Genomic DNA, 22,870 nt, shown 5'->3' with positions numbered 1-22,870 from the left:
TGTTTAAAAGCTTTCTTGGTACTCAAAATATTTCTGTATTTTATTTCCTGCCTTTGGCAGAATATGTCTAGTTTTCATTCTTTATTTTTCTTCTGTGGATTATCTGTACCCTTTTTTTTTTTTGAGATAAGATCTCACTCTGTCACCTGGGCTGGAGTGCAGTGGCATGATCTCAGCTCATTACAGCCTTGACCTCCTGGACTCAAGTGATCCTTTACCTCTTCCTCTCGAGTAGCTGGGACTGCAGGCATGCACCACCACACCTGGCTAATTTTTGGATTTTCGTAGATGCAGGGTCTCACCATGTTGTCTAGGCTAGTCTCAAACTCCTGAGCTCAAGTAATCCACACACCTCGGCCTCCCAAAGTGCTGAGACTACAGGCATGAGCCACCGCACCTGGCGATCTGTACATGTTCAACAAGCATGTTTTCATCCATACTTCTTTAGCCATATCAAAAAATTAACCACTGTTTCAAATATTCTACCATTTCACAAGACAAAAATATATAGGGTATTTTGACTTCTTTTCATTTCCCAGGTTTTATTGAAATAACCTAGAATTGTAATTCTTTCATTTTCCCCTTGTTTCGCTAGAGACTTTTTTCTTGACCATTATATGATATTTCACATCCATGTTATCAAAGACATTTTAGATTTTTCTGACGGCTTTACTGTTTTTATAGGTTTCTGTTGTTTCTTTTAAAACATATCTTCTTGGCCTGGCGAGGTAGCTGACGCCTGTAATCCCAGCACTTTGGGAGGCTGAGGTGGGCGGATCACCTGAGGTCAGGAATTCGAGACCAGCCTGGGCAACATGGTGAAACCCCATCCCTACTAAAAATACAGAAGAGATTAGCCAAGTGTGGTGGCGGGTGCATGTATATAATCCCAGCTACTCAGGAGGCTGAGTCAGGAGAATCTCTTGAACCCAGGAAATGGAAGTTGCAGTGAGCTGAGATGGCACCATTGCACTGCAGCCTGGGTGACAGAGCAAGACTCTGTCTCAAAAAATAAAAAATAAAACACATCCTCTCTTTTTCTTCTTTAAGCGCATGCTCGTATGATTTTTTTTCTCGGAGTGTGTGGATGATATATTTTGAGTTCTTCCGTGTCTGAAAATGCCATTCTTTTCCCTCCCACATAATGCATAGTCTGGGTGTGCATGTGACTCAGTGATAACAACTGTTTTTCTTTAAACTCCATAAACATGGTTTTAAATCTTCCAGCATTTACTGGTACAGATGTTTCTTTTTTTGTTTTGTTTTTGTTTTTTGAGGCAGAGTCTCACTCTGTCACCCAGGCTGGAGTGCAGTGGCACGTTCTCAGCTCACTGCAACCTCTGCCTCCTGGGTTCAAGTGATTCTCCTGCCTCAGCCTCCTGAGTAGTTGGGACTATAGGTGCCCATGACCACACCCAGATAATTTTTGTATTTTTAGTAGAGGCAGGGTTTTGCCATGTTGGCCAGGCTGGTCTCAAACTCCTGCCCTTGACCTCAGGTGATCCACTTACCTCAGTCCCCCAACGTGCTGGGAATACAGGCGTGAGCCACTGTGCCTGGCCAGATGCTGTTTTCTCTAAAAATCTGCTTCTGTTTCTTTTATAGGTAACCTTATTCTTTTTGTCTGTTGTAACTTGTTTTCAGTCTAGAAACTTCTGGGATTTTATCCCTGTTCATCTGTGACCAAAGGGTTTCCATGTCCTTTGACATGCTAAGATCACCTTTCCCTTTATTTTTATTTTTATTTTTTGAGACAGAGTCCAAGACTGGAATGCAGTGGTGCAGCTCACTACAATCTCTGCCTCCCCGGTTCAAGTGATTCTCTTGCCTCAGTCTCCTGAGTAGCCAGGATTACAGGCACTCACCACCACACCCAGCTAATTTTTGTATTTTTAGTAGAGACGGGGCTTCACCGTATTTACCAGGCTGGTCTCGAACTCCTGACCTCAATGATCCACCCACCTTGGCCTCCCAAAGTGCTGGGATTATAGGCGTGAGCCACCGTGCCTGGCACCTTTTCTTTCATATCTAAACGAAATGGCCCAAGCTAATATATGTTCATGGGGTTTCTCGGAGTCTTAAGTTTTCATGGTCCTCAAGCACATCCACACTGAGCCACCTTGATCATCACTGGGCTCCTCATGCCTCTGTGTCCTTAGGATGCTCTTTTTCTTCAACGTTTGACCTTGGGTGGAACTCGGCTGTCTTCAGTTCTGTCTCTCTCACCACCCTCCTCCCAGGAATCACTAAAATCCAGCTATTGTGCACACGGTTTGCTGAAGTGTTTGTGGCTAATGGGGAGGGAGGGAAGTCTGATTATAGTGTAGGGCAGAAAACACCTTTGAATTCAGCGTCAGACATCATTGTTCACCAAAAGGAATTTGTTACTGCCCATGCCTCTCTGTGGTCATGACTTTCTCTGCTTCTGAGAACATCCCCTCATCTTTCTTTTCCTCTTCTCTAAATCAAGGTCAGCCCACGTGTGTTTCTTTCATGATGCCTTTTGCAGTCATGACGACCGAAGGTGCTGACCCCTGCCAGAGGCCCTGTAGCTCTTAGTGAGTGTATCCTTACCCTGACATCTTTCCCACTTACTCCCACCCTCTCTCCCCAGGCTTCTGCTTGGGCAGACCCTTGTTCTCCTGCCCCAAGCTGTGGCTCCTAGAGGTGAGTGGCTTGTCCACAGTCACAAATGGGGAATGTGGGTCTTTGTGTCTGTTGCTCAATGTGTGTGTAACATCTACCAACAAGTTCAAGTAAAGGGTTTTATTTTGCTGGGTGCGGTGGCTCACACCTGTAACCCCAGGAGGCTGAGGCGGGTGGATCACCTGAGGTCAGGAGTTCAAGACCAGCATGAACTACATGGTGAAACCCTGTGTCTACTAAAAATACAAAAATCAGTCTGGTGTGATGATGGATGCCTGTAATTCCGGCTACTTGGGAGGCTGAGACAGGAGAATCGCTTGAACCCGGGAGGCAGAGATCACTTTTATAAGCACATACTGCAGTGAGCCTGAGATTGTGCCACTGTTCTCCAGTGAGTCTGGACAACAGAGTGAGATTCCATCCCCCCACCCCCCAAAAAAAGGTTTTTATTTAAACATACAGTAGGTTATCTGAAAATGAAGTGTGGCTGGACTTTATTAGAATTAGACCCTAGAAAGTCAAGTACCCAAGGTCCATCTTTCTTTCTAACGTCTCTCCTTTTCTGTCTCCCTCTCTGTCACCTAGCTTGCCCCCAGCATCTTTCCTTAGCTCACATTCTCCAGAAAGGATCTCACTGGTTTCTGGCCAAGAAAGGGGTTATCCAGGCATGATCTAGTCCACTGTGGTGGAGAATGGGAAGAGGGGGTAGGAGAGTATTGTGTGGTATCATATGGCCACTCAGGGCCACACCTTTGGTGGGATCTGTGGGCACAGGGAGTCTTTAGGGACGGACATAGTGAACGGTGCTGGTACCTTGCTGGAACTGAATTGTGTATCCCTTCCAACTCCTATGTTGAAGCCTAAATCCCCAATGTGATGGTGTCTGGAGGTGCTCATCAGGGTGGAGCCCCCCTGAATAGTATCAATGTGTGCTTATAAAGTGATAAAGAATCCAGAGCTTTCTTTATCTGCCAGAATGAAGCCCTCACCAAAAACCTGACCCTGCTGGCACCCTGACCTTGGTAGACTTCCAGCTTCCAGAACTGTAAGAAATAAATGTCTGTTCTTTAGGTAATCAGTCTATCATATTCTGTAATAGCAGCCTGAACTAAGACACACCTCAAAACATGTCTGTAGAACACAGCGTGTGGTGTGTCTGCCTGTCTGCAGACAGGTGGATTGCACGCATGGAGACGGCGCTTTCAGTCTCTGGTCTTCATGCTGTCTGGTACTTTGCACATGTTTGTAGCTTACTAAAGACTTGCTGAATGGATTCCAATAGCTCTTAATTCCCATTGACAAATTCATTTCAAATTGTCTTTGTTTTATATGCATTAAAAATACGCGAAGGCTTTTCTTTTTTTCCTTCTCATTGAGTGGACTTTGGCTATGGAGGTTTTAGTTTGGTTGTACTGTATGGGGCCCAACATTTTTAAACAATAGCTAATTTTTTTAACTTTTGGCATATTTTTTTCTTTTTTGAGATGGAGTCTTTCTCTGTCACCCAGGCCGGAGTGTAGTGACATGATCTTGGCTCACTGCAACCTGCACCTCCTGGGTTTAAGCGATTCTCCTGCCTCAGTCTCCAAGTAGCTGGGAGTACAGGCTCCCACCACCATACCCGGCTAATTTTTGTATTTTTTAGTAGAGATGGGTTTTTGCCGTGCTGGCCAGACTGGTCTTGAACTCCTGACCTCAAGTGATCTGCCCTCCTTGGCCTCCCAAAATGCTGGGACTATAAGCGTGAGCCACCGTGCCCGGCTTTGTGTGTTTTCCCTTGTTGACTCAATACAGTAACAAATGAAGAGACTGAAGCTTACCGGTTTTCATAACTTATCCAGGCCATAACTCCAATTCAAACTTAGCTTTTGAGTCTATCTGACTGTAAATCTGTTTCTTTTCACTAAACTACAGTCCCACGGACCCTCAATAAGAGCGATTTGATAATGTCTCAAGGTCTATTTATAAGTCATAGATTGATTACCAACCTGAGCACCTTTGGAGCCAAAATTCACCAGTATAATAGGTCAATGGATTGATTTTTTAAAAATCAGACATTTCTTTACTTAAAGAATATTGCAAATCAATAATTGGGAACTCTATTCTCACTAGTCCCTTAAAGGACTCCTTTTATTTTATATTATCAGTGTAATTAGTTACAAGGTTTTCTTTTTTGCTTCTTTCATGGCTGAATGATCTCTTTTCTGGCTGCCTCACCTGTAGCCTTATAGGTATCAGCACCCCTTTCCCTGGAGCCTCTGTCCCCTGCCCCAGCATCACCGTCACTCAGAGTTCCATGAAGCCAGGCTCCTGTGAGAAGCGACATGGCCCACAGAATCTGTTTTTTTTTTACTTTCTTTCTTTCTTTCTTTTTTTTTTTTCTTTACATATTCTGCTTATGTAGGGAATCTGGTTTTGTGTCTCCTGGGTGAAAGTGCTGCCAGGTGGTACCCACTTCAGCCCACCTGTATGCCAGTGCTGTGGCCTATACCCCATCTACCCTTGATGGGTGGCTCTTTGTGGGTGCTTTGAGTAAGTTAGTGTCCTGTCATGCTTTCCCAGCCTTAGGAGAAAACCTGGTTGGCGTCAAGGACAGAATTAGGATTTCACCTTCACAGTTTCTGTTTTGTTTAGTGCACTTCTGTTCCTGGCTGAAACTTACACGCCCCGGGGAAATAGGGACTTCTTTATTCCCACGGCTGTGTTCCCGCAGTGTTCCAGTTCATACAGTGCTTTCCCAGAGGAGGATGGCGATTCAGTTAATGTTAAGAATTTCCCATAGTTTTTTCCTTTAGAGTTTCTTTTTATGGGAGGGCAGGGGGATATTTGTTCTTGTTCTTCATTACTTCAGGGTATTTATTAACATTTTAAGAAAACGAAAGAACCATTGAAAGCAGAGTGCTTGTTTTGGTTTCCAAATGAAGGTTTTAAAAAATTCTTTTTGCAAAACCACATTTTTAATGTAGAACGTTAGAATGAATCACTAAGCAAAAACTCCATGCCTTGATACATACATTTTCCTAATCATAAATATTTACAAAAATGCAAACATAGGAGTACCCCATATTAGTCCATTCTCATGCTGCTATAAGGACATACCTTAGACAGGGTAATTTTTATAAGAAAGGTTTAATTGACTCACGGTTCTGCATGGCTGGGGAGGCCTCAGGAAAATGACACTCATGGCAGAAGGGGAAGCAAACACATCCTTATTCAAATGGCAATAGGAGAGAGAAGAATGAGAGCAAGGCAGGTGAAAGCCCTTTCTTTCTTTTTTTTTTTGAAACGGAGTTTCGCTCTTGTTACCCAGGATGGAGTGCAATGGCGCGATCTCGGCTCACCGCAACCTGCCTCCTGGGTTCAGGCAATTCTCCTGCCTCAGCCTCCCGAGTAGCTGGGATTACAGGCACGCACCACCATGCCCAGCTATTTTTTTGTATTTTTAGTAGAGACGGGGTTTCACCATGTTGACCAGGATGGTCTTGATCTCTTGACCTCGTGATCCACCCGCCTCGGCCTCCCAAAGTGCTGGGATTACAGGCTTGAGCCACCGTGCCCGGCCGAAAGCCCTTTCTAAAGCCATCAGATCTCATGAGAACTCACTATCATGAGTATAGCAAGAGGGTAACCTGCCATGAATCAGTTCCCTCCAGCTGGGTGCCTCCCATAACATGAGGATTATGGGAACTATGATTCAATATGCAATTTGGGTGGGGACAAACCACATCACCCCCCTTGTCTGTGATTTTGCTTTCTGCAGTTTCAGTTACCCTTGGTCAACGTTGGTCCGAAAATGTTTAATGGAAAATTCCAGAAACAATTCATAAGTTTTAAATTGCATACCCTTCTGAGTAGTGTGATGAAATCTGGGGCCATTCCATCCTGTCCTGCCCTGGATGCAACTCCTGCCTTTGTCCAGCGTCCCCCCGGCAGGTCACTTAGTAGCCATCTCTGATCAGATTCACTGTCTTGGAATCACAGTGCTTGTGATGAAGTCACCTTTACTTTACTTCCTCATAGCCCCAAAGCGCAGGAGGAGTGGCACTGGCAATTTGGATACTCCAAAGAGAAGACATAAAGTACTTTCTTAAGTGAAAAGGTGAGAGTTTTCAATAAGAAAAGAAGATCATATACTGTGGTTGTAAGAAGGAATCTTTGGGACCAGGTGCAGTGGCTCATGCCTGTAATCCCAGCATTTTGGGAGGCTGAGGTGGGAGAATCACTTGAGCCAGGAGTTCGAGATCAGCCTGAGTAATATAGCAAGATCCCATCTCTACAAAAAAATACAAAAATAGAAAAAATAAATTAGTCATGCATGATTGCACACGCTTATATTCCTAGCTACTCAGGAGACTGAGGTGGGAGGATCACTTGAGCCCAGGAGTTTAAGGCCGCAGTGAGCTATGACTGCACCACTGCACTTCAGCCTGGATGACAGAGTGAGACCCAGTCTCTTAAAAAAAGCAGCAAAAAATAATCTACCCATAAAATTGTGGAAAAGGAAAAATACATTTGTGCATAGGCTCTGTAGTCCAGGAGTGGGCACTAGCCACGGTTTTAGGCATCTCCTGGGAGCCCTGGAACATCCTTCTGAGGATAAGGAATACCACTGCATACTGTTTGTATTGATCTGTTGACATTTGAAAGGCCACGGATGTCTTTCCAGGTCATGGCACAGCCTGCACCTGAGTCCGGGGAATTGGCTGGCCATCCCATCGTGTGGTTCTATACAGGGTACCATCATTTACTTCATCCCCCATTGCTGGAGCCTCTGGCCAAGGCTGCCAGTGACCCCCTGCTTCCATGGTGACAATGTTTGCCCTGGGCACTTGGAGGGCCCCACTCATCCCTCCCGCTGGCTGGGAGGTACGTACCCGTGGTAGGAAATCACCGCAGAGCGCCTGTACCAAGCCAGCATCCTGGGTGTGGGGGAGAAGATAGAGGCAGCTGGCCCTGCAGTCATCTTAGAACACAGGTTCCCCAATGAGGGATGCAGAGACCTTTTCACGAAAGATAAATGTGCTTGGGTTGTGACCGGCTGCTATTTTAGGGCTGGAGCCCACACAGCTCAACCTGTATACTAACTAACAAAACATCTGTGTGTTGCTTCGGCCTTAGAGACAGTTTCATGTGTTCATTATGTAATTTTTTGAATAAGTAATGTGACCTATTCAAAGGTCAGATACATGGTACAAAATTCAAAAGGCATCTGGAGGATGCAGTGAAGTTAAGTCTCATTCTCCCTGCACTGAATTTCTCCCCGACAGGCAGCTCCTGTTGCCGGCTCTTGGCGTGTCCTACCAGAGGTAGCAAGGAGGGGGACATGCGCACACTCGTGCCTGCACAGGCCTTCAGCACAAATGGCAGCATGCCTCTTGATTTTTCACTTACAGCGTATCTGGGAAGTCATTATATATCAATACATAGATCAACTTCCTTTTAGTTTTATTGTATTTTTTTAGAGATGGCTGGAGAGGGTCTCACTGTGTTACCCAAGCTGGTCTCGAACTCCTGGCTTCAAGCGTCCTCTGGAGTTGCTGGGATTACAGGCAAGAGCCACCACGTTCAGCTCCAACCTCCTTTTTGAAAAGGCTGTGTATGGGTCCTTTCTACTCAGAGACCCCTCTCTCTTTATAAAGAGAGCAGTTTTTCTTTCTCTTCTCTTCTGACTATTAAACTTTCACTCCAAAAAAAAAAGGGGAGGGAGCTCTATATTATAGCATTGAATGGATACACCATTACCTCTTTAATCTGCCCCGTGTTAGTAGACAGTGAGGTAGTTTTCATTCTTTCGTGCTAGTGCACAGGGCTGAAGTTAATATCCTTGTATGTGTATTACCTCTCCAGAATGTTTCCCAATGAATATTTTAAAATCTCTCTCAGTTAAGTTTCAGGAAGGCAGTGTAGTGTGTTGAGATGAGTGTCAAGGAACCACGCCTGTAGTCCCAGCACTTTGGGAGGCCGAGGCAGGTGGATCACGAGGTCAAGAGATCGAGACCATCCTGGTCAACATGGTGAAACCCCGTCTCTACTAAAAATACAAAACTTGAGCTGGGCATGGTGGCGCATGCCTGTAATCCGAGCTACTCAGGAGGCTGAGACAGGAGAATTGCCTGAACCCAGGAGGCGGAGGTTGCGGTGAGCCGAGATCGCGCCATTGCACTCCAGCCTGGGTAACAAGAGTGAAACTCCGACTCAAAAAAAACCAAAAAACAAAAAAGGAACCAAGAAGCTTCCTTCACTAACCCTCACTTGGACTTTGGAGGTCACTTAACCCTCTGAGGATGTGTCTTCATTGGTAAATGGAAAAAAAAAAAAAAAAAAACTGCTTAAAAGGAGCCATTTGGCTTGAAAACTCATGATTTGACAAGTGTTCTTTGTCCAGGGCTCGACCCCATCCTCAGGGATAACAGAAGGCCGGGGAAGGTTCTGAGAGGGAATGGCGCTGAGAAGACCACAGGCTTTATGCACCAGGGACCCCTCTGACTCCAGGGTTCTTGAGTTGACTTTTTGTTGTCACTTCCTAAAGATAAGGGGAAAAGATACATTTTGGCAAAGGAGAAACCCCAGTCCTGCCTGTCACAGCTTTAAGCCATCCGTCTAGACACTGCCACTTGCTCCTTGTCTTGTGGACAACTTCTCAGAGCTCTGTGGTATGTCTCTGCTTTAAAAAAATTTTTTTTTTCTTTTCTCTACCATCCTGGAGTGGACCATGAACTCTGGCTCCCTTTTGGATCCAGGAGGTGCATTTCCTTTTGTGTTTGAGGACTCCAAGTTCACCTTTGTGATTCCTGGTGGAAAGCACATTTGTACAGCCTCACCAACTTGCCCTTGGCCTTTGACTTTGCTCATAGAAATTGTTTTCTCTGCCTCTCATCTCTGGCCTTTGCCCTTGGAAACATATCACAGGCTCTTATCATAGGCCTCTGCCTTGGATCAAGCTATCTCGTGTCTATGTTTGACTATTACAACTTTTTTTTTCTTTTTTTAAACAGAGTCTCACTCTGTCACTCAGGCTGGAGTACAATGGCATGATCTCAGCTCAGTGCAATCTCTGCCTCCCAGATTCAAGTGATTCTCCTCCCTTAGCCTCCCAAGTAGCTGGGATTACAGGCACATGCCACCACACCCAGTGAATTTTTTATGTTTTTGGTAGAGATGGGGTTTCACCATGTTGGCCAGGCTGGTCTCAAACTACTGACCTCAAGTGGTCTGCCTGCCTCAGCTTCCCAAAGTGCTGGAATTACAGGCATGAGCCACCGTGCCTGGTCAACTTTTTTTTTTCTTTTTAAAACCATCTACAATTCTGCTCTTTTGAGCCACCAGTTTCCTTGAGGCTCTTAAGCCACAGATCTGTCTCCTTTGGTCTCTCAGATAGCTGAATAATTTGAATTTCATTTTCAATTATATATAATGATCTTCAAGATATGTAAATAACACCTTTTTAAAGCATTTAAAAGATTTCTTCCTCTATTCTGATCTGGTGCTATCTACAAAGACAGGTCTTACTTCACAAACTAAACTTCATGGGAGACGTGTTTCTGGCCAATGAGTGTGGTATGAAAGTTCTAATGTAGTTTAACATTACCTCTCAGCAAAACTGGGCTTCTATGTGATGTAGACACCAAAGTTGTTTGATAATAATGAACTAATTATGAAAGGAGGACGCTAATGAGATAGAACATACATTCCCACATGTCCAATACAGTACAGCTTTAGAAGAACCAAAAACTTCGAACAACTCAGTATGCAAGAAGAGGGATTCACTAGTAAACCAGACCAGAAGCTAGCGAGGAAGGACTAGTCAACAGGAACAGAAGCTTGCAAAGGGGACCATCAAGATTCCTCTCTTCCAGGGACGCTTGTATTAATTCCAGGGCTCATTTGGTCATTGCCTAGAGCTAGGCACCCTGTAAATATTTAAATTATTGGCTAGTCTCACAGTCACCTTTATCCAAAGCTTTAGCCTCAGTAGCTGCAGCCACCTGCCTGCTTGATGGATCTTTGATGATGGTCTCTGTCCCTCCCTGGCCATAAACTTCTGGGCCAGCTCTGAGTTCTGAGCCTTCTCGGGCTTGTCCATGACGTACTGCTTTGCGCAGAGATGATGTTGCTTTGTAGATACTCCCTACATCAATCCCAAGAGGAGAAGGGGCACACTGAGTATGGGTTGAAGCTACCAAACCCATGATGGAGCTGAAATCCTACTTTAGATGAGGCTATAATGCAGCCAGATGATGACAGCTAGAAGGCTGGCTTCCTGCTCTGGCCTCTGCATTATACTTGGGAAAAAAGAGTGAAGAAACTAATCCTGGAATTACACAAATGAGTCACTGACAAAAACAAACTGATTTGTGTGACTTCTTCAAACCCTGACCTGCAGGTGAAATCCGTTATCAAATCTGATGGTCACATGATTAACGTAAATAAGATGGGTGCTTCTGATCTAGGATGAGGACCAACTTTGGCCAGTACACCCTGATAAGCTGAGTCAACCTTAACCAACTTCCCCAGCTGTGGGTGTGATTCTTCACCAGCAGCAGGCAGTGTGCGCACATTTGGGTTACCTTTGTTTTTTATCAACTGTACCAAAAAGTCATATTTTTTTTCCATCTAGTGAAGTGTTTTGGGATTCCAACCAGAACACCAGGCTATGTGCACACATGTAACACAAAGATCTATTACAATTCCATGAAATAGTCGAATAAAAAAATGTCCAAAGATCACAATTAGGCAGTTTACAAAAGAAGACTAAACATTGCCAGTAATTATTTGAAAAATGGTCAACCCAAGTAAGTACATAAATGAGACAACATAGGGTAGTAATTATGTGGATTTTGGAACTGGACTGCCTGGATTCAAGTCCTGTCTCTGCCATGGTTAGCCACGAGACTTTCAGCAAGTTCTTAATCTCTCTATATCTCAGTTTCCTCATCTATAAGATGGGAATAATAATAGCACTTACTTCTGAGTTTGACAGTATGAGGCTGATATCTGTAGGGTTCTTGGTACAGTGCCTGACACATAGTAAGTGTTGCAGAGTGTTACCTGCTGTGGTGATGATTATGGTAGTGATGGTGATGATAACGATGCTGGAGGTGATGATAGTGATGGTGATGATGTGGTGGTGATGATGACGTGGTGATGATGATGTGGTGGTTGTGGTGGTGCTCATGATGATGTGGTGCTCATCATGATGTGGTGGTGGTGGTGATGATGATGTGGTGCTCATCATGATGTGGTGGTGATGATGATGTGGTGATGATGATGATGTGGTGGTGGTGGTGATGATGTGGTGGTGATGATGATGTGATGATGATGATGTGGTGGTGGTGGTGATGATGTGGTGGTGATGATGATGATGTGGTGGGGGTGATGATGATGTGGTGATGATGTGGTGGTGTTGATGATGTGGTGCTCATGATGATGTGCTCATGATGTGGTGGTGGTGATGTGGTGGTGATGATGATGTGGTGGTGGTGGTGGTGATGTGGTGGTGATGATGTGGTGCTCATGATGATGTGGTGGTGGTGATGATGTGGTGGTGATGATGATGTAGTGGTGTTGATGATGTAGTGCTCATGATGATGTGGTGCTCATGATGATGTGGTGGTGATGATGATGTGGTGGTGATGATGTGTTGGTCGTGATGGTGTGGTGGTGGTGACGATGATGTGACAATGATGTGATGATGGTGGTGGTGGTGGTGGTGGTGATGTGGTGGTGATGATGATGTGCTGGTGGTGATGTGGTGGTGATGATGATGTGGTGGTGGTGGTGATGATGTGGTGCTCATGATGATGTGGTGGTGGTGATGTGGTTGTGATGATGATGTGGTGATGGTGGTGATGATGTGGTCATGATGATGGCAGCAGGGATGGTGGTGATGGCAATAGTAGTGGCACCGGTGGTGCTGATGGTGATGATAATGGTGACAGTGGTAGTAATGATATGATGGTGATGGTGGTGATGGCAGTGGTGGTGGTGATGGCGGTGGTGGTGATAGTGTTGGTGATGGTGGTGTGATGTGGTGGTGATGGTGATCATGGTGGCAGTGATGGTGGTGATGATGATAATGGTGATAATGGTAGTAATGATATGATGGTGATTATGATGATGATTGTGATAATGTTGATGGTGATGATGATGGTAGTGGTGATAATAGTGATGGCAACAATAATGGTAGTAATGATAGTGGTGATGATGGTGGTAATGATGGTGGTGATGGTGGCAGTGATGTAGTGCTTATAGTGATGATAATGGTGATGGTCGTAATGATATGATGATGGTGAGGATGGTGGTGCTGGCGGTAATGGTGATGATAGTGATGGTGCTGATGATGTGGTCGTGAAGCAGGAATGACAGGGAACAAACATCTCAAACATCTAACTGAGGAAGGAAGTGGCTTTTTATCTGGCTGGGAGCTGCAGGGGGTTGCAGCCTCATTCACTGAGCTCCCCAAGCTGCAGCTTCTCTCCCCTTTTATAGGCTTACTATGCTAAAGGGGAAACTGAGGTGGAACTCTGTCATTGTCCATTTGCTGGAAGTCTGACCTTACAGTCTTTTGGCTTCATTGATGCGCTAATTCATATGCAGTGTGATCATGGACCAGCAGGGGAGGGGGCTTACAGAGAGACAAAAGGAACAAGCTGTTTGTTGGCAGAGGTGTTTCCTGGTCCGTGGAGACGTGGGGGCGTGACCCAGTGCCGGGCTCCAGCTGTCAGGGATAACATTCATTTGCAGCTCTTTCAAGGTTAACAGATAGCAGAGATGCTGGGAACTAAAGAGTGAGTCATTTTCCCAGCTCTTTGGTATTTTATTTTATTTTTCTTCTTCTTCTTCTTCACCCTCCTTCCCATCTGGAAGCAGGGAGGGAGGAGGTGAAATAGGAGGCGAGGGGGTCTCCCCTCTCAGTGATGGTGATGATGGTGATGTTGATCATGGTGGCAGTGATGGCAGTGGTAGTGGCGATGGTGGTGACGGTGGTGATGATGATGATGGTGATGATGGTTGACGGTGGTGGTGGTGGTGGTGGTAGCAGTGACGACAGCAATGCCAGACTGCTCTACAAAGTGGTTCAGTTTACATTTTAAACAGCATATGAGTGTTCCCTTTCCTCACATTCTTCTGATATTCTTAGACTTTAAAATGTTTGCCAAATCAGTGGGCAAAGTTGAGCATGTTTTCATAAACTTATTGGCTGTTAAGGCTGCCTCTTTTGTGAAGTGCTTGTTCATATCCGCAGCCCATTCTTCTGTCAGACTTCTGTCTTTTTCTTATTGATTTTTTAAATTGATTTCTCTTTCATCTAGCAAATACTTATTGAGGATCTTTTATATGTAAGACAGTATTTTAGGTGCCAGGGATACAATGAAAAACACTGGTTTATGGATCTTATGTTCTAGTTAGAGACAAATAATACAATTCCAGCTACAATTATAACAATAGCTGGCTTATACTGAATGATCTCTGTGTGCCAGCTACTGTACTAAATTCTTACATGTATGAACTCATTTTATCCTCACATTTTTTTCTAATACTATTGATTTATTTGAGACAGGGTCTCACTCTGTTGCCCAGGCTGAGTGTAGTGGCATAATCACAGCTTACTGCAGCCTCAAACTCCTGGGCTCAAGTGATTCTCCCACCTCAGCCTCCCAAGTAGCTGGGACCAGAGGTATGCACCACACTCCTCAGCCAATTTTTTATTTTTTGTAAAGATGAGGTCTTGCTACGTTGCTCAGGTTGGTCTCGAACTCCTGGACTCAAGCAGTCCTCCTGCCTTGTTCTCCCAAAGTGCTGGTATTATAGACAGGAGCCACCATGCCTGGCCTAATACTGTTTATTGAAAACATCATCCTTTCACAGCTCCAGAAACTGAAGCACAGAGGGGTTAAGTACTAAACTCAAAGTCATACAGCTAGGAACTCGTGGATTCAGAATTAAACCCATGTAGTCAAACTCTAGTTAATGCCTGCAGTCCTGGCCAGAATATAAGATTGTCTTTCTAAGGCGGGTGGATCACGAGGTCAAGAGATCGAGACCATCCTGGTCAACATGGTGAAACCCCGTCTCTACTAAAAATACAACAATTAGCTGGGCATGGTGGTGCGTGGCTGTAATCCCAGCTACTCAGGAGGCTGAGGCAGGAGAATTGCCTGAACCCAGGAGGCAGAGGTTGCGGTGAGCCGAGATCGCACCATTGCACTCCAGCCTGTGTAACAAGCGAAACTCCGTCTCAAAAAAAAAAAAAAAAAAAAAAAAAGATTGTCTTTCTATACCATTCTAGAGATTAAACGTGAAGGAGAAAAGAGCTTTGTATATATATATTCTGGATGGTAATACTTTCTCATTTGTGTTACAAATGCCTAACCTTATTCTGTAATGTACATTTTTTTGTAATCACTTTATCGTGAAATGTTTAACTTTGGTGTAGTCAAAAGTGATTATCTTTTATGGTTAGTGCTTTTGAGTCCTGGTTGGAGTGATTATTTTCTTTACTGACATTATGAAGTTACCATTTAATTCTTTCACTTATTCATTTGAAGGATGTTTACCTGAGCATCTACTACATGTCAGACGCGGTTCCAGGCTCTAGAAAGATGTGAACTAAACGGACAAACACACTGCCTTCAGTTTGAAGGTTTCCTTTTCCAAGTTTGGGTCTTTCGCTCATTTGGATTGTTTTTTAATATTGGGGGAGGCAGCAAACTAATTTTATTTTTCTGCATATGGGACTTCGGTTCTTCTGATGCTATGTACGAAAGAGCTTTTTTCACTGATTTATGATGTGATTTTTATTATATTTCAAGTTTCTTTACTATCATGCGTTGTTACTGATAACATCTGTTGCGTTTCATGGACCTTCTTATCTGTTCTTCGGTTCTGTTGTGTTTTAGTGATGTTTTCCTTACAATGGTATTGTGACTATTATGCACCATTTCAAAACTGGGTGACAGTGCAAGGCAGAAGATTGCAGTCAGCGATATTCCCAGCTATTTTCCACGCAGGAGCTTGAAAATCATGGGGGGAAATATTTGTGGAATAATTAGTCTCAAACTACTAATGTGTCTTCTATTTCACAGTGGAGGGGAGGGAGCTAAGTTATCTCTCTGGTGGTGCCTGATAAAATCTAAAATCGCTTTTTATCTTTGGAATTCACATACCAAAATTTGAGCTTCTTTGATGTCACTCTTTATTTATTTTTTTGAGAGAGAGGATCTTTCTTTGTTGCTCAGCTGCAATTCGGTGGCACCATCATAGCTCACTGCAGCTTCGACCTCCTGGGCTCAGATGATCCTCCCTCCTCAGCCTCCCAGATAGCTGGGATTACAGACACTTGTCACCATACCTGGCTAATTTTAATTATTTTGTAGAGGTGGGGGTCTTTCTATGTTGCCCAGGCTGGTCTTGAACTCCTGGGATCAAGCAATCATCCCTCCTTGTCTTCCCAAAGTGCTGAGATTACAGGCGTGAGCCACAGTGCCCAGCCCGACGTCACCCTTTAGGATTGCTGTGTTAGCACGCATATACCTATGTAACAAACCTGCATGTTCTGCACGTCACCCTTTAGGATTGCTGTGCTAGCACGCATATACCTATGTAACAAACCTGCATGTTCTGCACATGTTGCCAAGAACTTAAAGTACAAGAAAAAAGAAAAGATTAGTTGTTAGTTACGTTAGGCTGTGCTGCTGTAGTAAATAGACCCTAATACGTGATTGCACAATGCAGCGGAAGTTTTCTGTCATCCATGTACCAGCCCTGGGCACATGTTCTGACAGATGGTGAGGGAGCTCTCCTTCATTGTCATCCAGGGTCCAGACTGTGCCATCATGTGGCTCTGCCATCCTCAAGGGTCTCACCCATGTCTGCATCCAGTCATCACAAAGGACAGGAAGGGCATAGAGAAGCCACCCACGAGAGTTTCTGAGCAGCAGGAAGCGACACACATCACTCCCGCTGGCTGGAACCCAGTCAGCAGCCACACCTGGCCACTGGGAAGTGCTGTCCAGCTGTGAGTCCAGAGGGAGGAATGATGGGTTTTGTGGGTATCATCCTGGACCACCTGTAAAGTATTTCCATGGCTCTGTTACATTGGCTATCCCATTAAGTCTTGTCTGTAGTTTCCATGAATACTCTTGGAAGAGATTTGCTGCATGTGCTTGTTGAGTATTTGCCATTTCCATGGCTGAGAAGGAATGTAATCGTTTCCACCTGAGGTCTGAACATGCCACTGATTCGCTCTAGACGAAGGCTGAAGTGTCTGGGCTTTTGGAGGTGGCAACACTGAGAGCCTTTTCTTTGTGAACCTTTCATGTGAAGCCCTGGGGAAGAGGGAGGTGGGACTTGTGTTCCTGAAGACCGAGGAATCTTTATAAAAGGGCCATGATATGTAGGGCTGAATTTCTGTAACTCGGTAATCAGCCTCGAGTATTGGGAGTCTGAATGAGTCTTTCTTCACTGGATTTCCAGGGAGAGTCTTCTCTTGGGCATGGATTTTCCTTCAGTATCTGGAAGCCCGCTCAGCACCTCTCCCACACAGGCATGATGGCATCTCCTTCTGTCATGTGTATCCCTCCAGTGTCCCTGGATTCCTGTGGGATGCAGACCCCCGGCTAAGCAGCCGCAGCTGACTACTGATCTGCTCTGGCCGTAACATCATCCTGTCACTCCCAGGGACAGGAGTATCACCTGTCAACACTGTTGTTTCATTTGATATAATTCACATAGAATACCATTCACTGGCTTAAAGTGTACCATTCAGTCTGGACATGGTGGCTCGTGCCTGTAATCCCAACACTTTCTGAGGCTGAGGCACGTAGATCACATGAGGTCAGGAGTTTGACATCAGCATGGCCAACATGGTGAAACCCTGCCTCTACTAAAAATACAAAAATTAGCTGGATGTGGTGGTGCACACCTGTAATCCTAGATACTTGGGAGGCTGAGGCAGGAAAATCACTTGAACCCAGGAAGCAGAGTTTGCAGTGAGCTGAGATGGCACTACTGCCCTCCAGCCTGGGCGACAAAGTGAGAATGTCTCAAAAAATAATAAAGCATACCATTCAGCGGCTTTTAGTATATTCGCAGAGTTGTGCACCCATCACTGCAATCAATTTTAGAACATTTGCATCACCCTCAAAATAAACCTACATCCTGTAATCATCATACCCAAACCTGCCATCTTCCCAGCCGCTGACCACCACTCACCTTGTGTTTTTATGGAGTTGCCCATCAGTGCATTTTATAGACATGGAATTATGCAATACGTAGTCCTCGACAACTGGTATCTTTCACCTAGTGTAGTGTTTTCAAGGTGCATGCCGTCATGTTGCGGCGTTCATTGGTGCTTCATTTTTTTTATTGCTGAATAATCCATCCTATAGATGGGCCATATTTCCTGTCTCAGTTCATCAGAGGATGGACATTTGTGTTGTTTCTACTTTTTGGCTGTTACAAATGATGCTGCTATGAGTGTTTGTGAACAAGTTTCTGTGTGGACGTAAGTTTTCACTTCTCTTGGTTATGTACTTACGAGTGTAATGGGTAGGTTATACAGGGAATCTGTGTTCAGTGTTTTGAGGAACTGTCAGCTGTTTTCCAAAGCAGCTGCCCCGTTTTCCATTCCTGTCAACAGTGTATGAGGGTTCCAGTGTCTCTCCATCTTCGCCGACACTGACTAGTTCTTTTTGATTATAATTGTCCTCATGGGTATCATGCAGTGCACTGGTCGGCTTTATTCTCAAATTCTTGTTTCCTTCGTGGCCTCTGGAAATGGAAAAGTAGCTCTTCCTCACTGAAGGGCTGGGAGGCTCTGCTTCTCATCGTTGTGTAAATACGATCAGACATGTCTGGGAATTTGGAGGCTGTGACAATCAACTTAGTGTCCATTTCTGTAGCTCCCTGTCAATTTAAAGTTCAGGTGAAAGAGAGAAAAAGAAAAACTCTTGCTGAACTAGAGTAAACAAAAATGATGACGCTTTTTTCATTGTGCCAAAATAAGAAAATAAATTTTAGCAACACCGTTTGGAAGGGAAAAAAAGGTTGTGTGTAGCATCAGTTAACTCACAAAATGTAATTAACAGGAAACCTCACTGATCAAGTCTTGTAAGTTATGGAATAGGCGATATAAACTCATTAAGGAATTGGGGAAATAGTTGGAGAAATAGTCTCATGTTTTAATTTTTTTAATGTCTCTAGATCCACTCAAGTTTCTATGAGTTTGTCTTTATCTGTTGAGGAGAATATTGTTGTTATTTTTGAGACAGGGTCTCATTCTGTTGCCCAGGCTGGAGTGCAGTGGCATGATCATGGCTCACTGCAGCCTCCCAGGCTCAAGTGATCCTCCCACCTAAGCCTCCCAAGTAGCTGACCACAGGTGCACACCACCATGCCCAGCTAATTTTTTACTTTTTATAGGGACAGGGTCTCACTATATTGCTCAGGCTGGTCTTAAGTTATCCTTCTATGCTCAAGCAGTGCTTCCGCCTTGGCTCCCCAAAGCACTGGGATTACAGGCATGAGCCACCATGCCTGGCTGAGAAAATTAACCTACACTCAGTACAAATATATTTTCATCCAGTTGGGTAGGCATCTACCTTAAAGCATCCTTACCAGTCACTGCCTCTTATTCTGCATCTCTGTAACCAAGCTTCCTGGAAATTTGGAGATATTTTAAGATGGAAGTATTATACAGAAGAGCTAAGAAGTTCCAGCCTCCTAGTGGTTTCTAGAAAGGCACAGCCAGCAGCATTAGAATAAAGGGTAGAGATTGGGAAGGGAGAATTGCCTGGGTTGCGAAGTCACGGGCGTCTCCACCATGATTTTGGTCCCTCCCACCCAGCCTCTGGCTCCAAGATAATGCTGAACACATAGTATATGTTCAATAAATACTTGGTAGTGAGTTGCAGTAGGCTTTACCATTGAGGCTGGGACAATGGTAGCTTTTGGAAGTATTTTATGGCCTGGGAATATGTAATGTCGCCACCTCTAGAGCCAGACTTACCCGTTCATTCATTCCACAAGCATTTGTATTAGTGTGTACTGGTGTGAGGCATTGGAGACCTTAGGGGTGCGATTATGAATAGATTTCTTAAGTATCACATCCAAATGCATACATAAATCACACTGTAACAGTACAACAGATTCACCGATTCACAGGGTGTCAAAGGGTGCCCGCAGCAGGAACATTAGAGAGGAAAGCCTAAAATAGTCCTACTCCCAAACCAAAGAACAGACGAAACCGAATGTATCTACGGCGTATTTCTAGCTCCCATACCTAGCTATGAATTGTTTGCTTAAGTCTGATTGCTAGTTAGATATTGATGTATGTCCTTGGCCACCAGATGGTTTTAAATTTTAAATATAAACATCACGATGGCACAAATTTGATTCTATTGATGAAAATAGACTGCTCATTGTGAGGTGGGAAAGCCTTACTATTTTTAGACCCCTAGGGTACTACTTGACAAGGTCTTAATGTATCTCCAAAAATAAGCACTCTTTTCTATTTTAGAATAAGAGTAGAAATATGAATCTATACCTCAAGGGCTTAGTTCTTTTTTCTTTTTCCCCAGCTCTGTCGCCCATGCTAGCGTGCAGTGGCACAATCTTGGCTCACTGCAACCTCTGCCTCCCAGGCTCAAGCTATCCTCCTACCTCAGCCTCCTGAGTAGCTGGGACTTCAGGGGCATACCACCACACCTGGCAATTTTTTATTTTGGGTTTGTTTTGTTTTGTTTTTTTGCTAGAGGCTAGTTTTCCTCTTATTGCCCAGGCTGGTCTCGAACTCCTGGGCTCAAGCTATCCACCGGCCTCAGCCTCCCAAAGTGCTGAGATTACAGGCATGAGCCACTGTCCCCAACAAAGTGCTTAGTTCTTAAACAGTTTCTCTCACTATTACACATGCCTTTCATATTTGGACTTTACAGAGGAATTGTCCATTTTAAATTGAAAAGTTCATTACTGCCAGGCGCAGTGGCACACACCTATAATCCCAGCACTTTGGGAGGCCAAGGTGGGGTGGATCACGAGGTCAGGAGTTCAAGACCAGCCTGGCCAATATGGTGAAACTCTGTCTCAATCAATCAATCAATCAATAGAAAAGTTCATTACTGTAAAATATGAATAACCAGTAGAAAGAAAAGTTTCTTTATAATCTAGATGTTGAATAGCAAAACTAGCCCTTTGTATTTTGTTTGTTTGTTTGTTTGTTTGAAACAGGGTCTCTCTCTGTAGCTACACACTTAGAGCTTTTCATTATTAGCCTTCCTAGTAAAAATCTCTATCAGGAAACATTTCCTCCTCTGCAGAAAAGCAGTTTGCTGAGTTCTGTTACTTCAAGGTTAGTGTTTTGTTGTACCCAAGAGATCTTTACAATGGAGTTTTTTATATTATATATCTCTCCTCCAGAAAGCTGACTTAAAAGTAGATTAGGAGAGTAGCGATAACTGTGGCAACAATTTCACTTCAGTTATAAAATGTGGTTTTTCTCTTCAGTCTTCTGCTTCGGCAACATCTGAGCACCTGCAGGATGACTGAGCGGGGACCGATATTCTTCTGTGTGGCCTGTTAATGCCTTAACTCGACTACCTTTTATTTCTCACTTACATCCTAACACAGTTTTTTCCCACAGCATATAACATCTGTGTTGCCAAATGATTAATTGTATGCCAATCAATTTCATCAATTTCATTTAATAATTTCTGTTTGTTGGTTGGTTTCACCATCTTTGCATTTCCCGCAGAAGTCCTGGAGGGTATTTGGGAGCCAAAAAGAAAAAGAAGAAGCAGAAGAGAAAAAAGGAGAAACCAAATTCTGGAGGTACCAAGTCAGACTCGGCGTCTGATTCCCAGGAGATTAAAATTCAGCAGCCTTCGAAAGTGAGAGCTCTGTTTTATTTTTTCCCCTCTGTGGTTTCTTGTGCATATGAGTGGGTTTATGCAGCTTAGCGCCCCGCTGGATCAGATGTGTAGGGACTTTGTTGTGACTGTGTGTTGAATAGCACTAGTAACTGGAAGCTCTTGACAGCCTCCTTAAAACAGACTTTGGCACCCAAATAATGAAGGGGTACACTGTGCTTTTTTGTGTGTGTGGATACCTGCCGTGTTCTTCCCTTTTCTCAGTGAATCTGTATTTAGATTGTTGTTTTAGAAGAAAGTCTCGATGTGAGTTGTTAGGGTTTTTTGAAATTACACTTTAATATTTGGTTACTTTTCGTTCAGAAGATATTCACATTGTAATTTTTCTGGGTGTCTGTCTAATTACCTGAATAGCACAACACCATCTGGCAGCAGATTTCAGCGGGAGCGGCCGTGGGTAAGTCTCTCTTTGACTTTGAATCAAAGCAGTTTGCAGCGGTCGTTCTTCATTCTCGTGCCAAGGGTGGGAAATAGTTCTTCACATTCTCCTAGTTTAGACCAAACCAGAAGTTGTCCAGCTGGGCCCCACGTTGGCAGATGGCTGGCCAAGAAGAGGGCTGGTTGTACTGTGTGGGTGTCTGTCTGGTGGCACAGATGGCAGGCACCCCTGTCTGTGGAACCAACCCCCTGGCACCCGGTGTGCTGGGCCTCTGGGAAACAAAGCCCTCTTGATGCAAGAAACTCACAGTGATGAAAAGGGTAGAATCAGCCAGGCACGGTGGCTCACGCCTGTAGTCCCAGCACTTTGAGAGGCTGAGGCGGGAGGATCCCTTGAGCTCAGGAGTTCAAGGCTGCCGTGAGTTCCAGTCATGCCACTGCACTCCATGCTGGACAACAGCAAGAGACTCTGGCTTTGAAAAAAAGAAAAAGAAAAAGAAAAGGGGTAGAATTAGAAATATCACAAAACAGAGATGATTTTGGTGATTGTACCTACAAATAAATGATTATGAGTAGGCTAGGCATGATGGCTCATGCCCGTAGTCCGAGCACTATGGGAGGCCGAGGCAGGCAGATCACTTGAGCCCAGGAGTTCAACACTTGCCTGGGCAAAATGGTGAAATCCTGTCTTTACTAAAAATACAAAAAGTTAGGTGCAGTGGCATGCACCTGCAGTCCTAGCTACTTGGAAAATTGAGGTGGGAGGATAGCTTGAGCCTGGGAGGTGGAGGTTGCAGTGAGCCAAGATCACGCCACTGCACTGTAGCCTGGGCGATGGAGTGAGAGATGTCTCCAAATAAATAAATGTGAGTAGCATGTGGTGTTGTGGAAACAGCTCAAGAGGTGACTTCTGAGACCTTGAG

General features: G+C 44.4%; 1 protein-coding gene across 5 annotated transcripts in view; it reads left to right on the top strand.

The window, feature by feature from the left end:
* NMT2 (N-myristoyltransferase 2) overlaps positions 1 to 22,870 on the top strand; it is a 63,114-nt gene that overhangs the window by 5,229 nt on the left and 35,015 nt on the right. For 3 of the 5 annotated variants that reach the window (XM_035306844.3, XM_035306840.3, XM_035306842.3), the window contains exon 2: positions 21,395 to 21,530. In XM_035306844.3, the coding sequence (XP_035162735.1) occupies positions 21,395 to 21,530 (136 nt within the window). Of the gene's footprint in view, positions 1 to 21,394; positions 21,531 to 21,923; positions 21,967 to 22,870 lie in introns of all 5 variants that reach the window. The other 2 variants (XM_078329519.1, XM_035306841.3) reach the window with 1 other exon arrangement.

The sequence above is a fragment of the Callithrix jacchus genome, chromosome 7, assembly GCF_049354715.1.
Source record: "Callithrix jacchus isolate 240 chromosome 7, calJac240_pri, whole genome shotgun sequence".
NCBI classification, from domain to species: domain Eukaryota; kingdom Metazoa; phylum Chordata; class Mammalia; order Primates; family Cebidae; genus Callithrix; species Callithrix jacchus.
The sequence above is the reverse complement of the archived record's forward strand: the minus strand, read 5'-3'. Positions and strand labels throughout refer to the sequence as shown.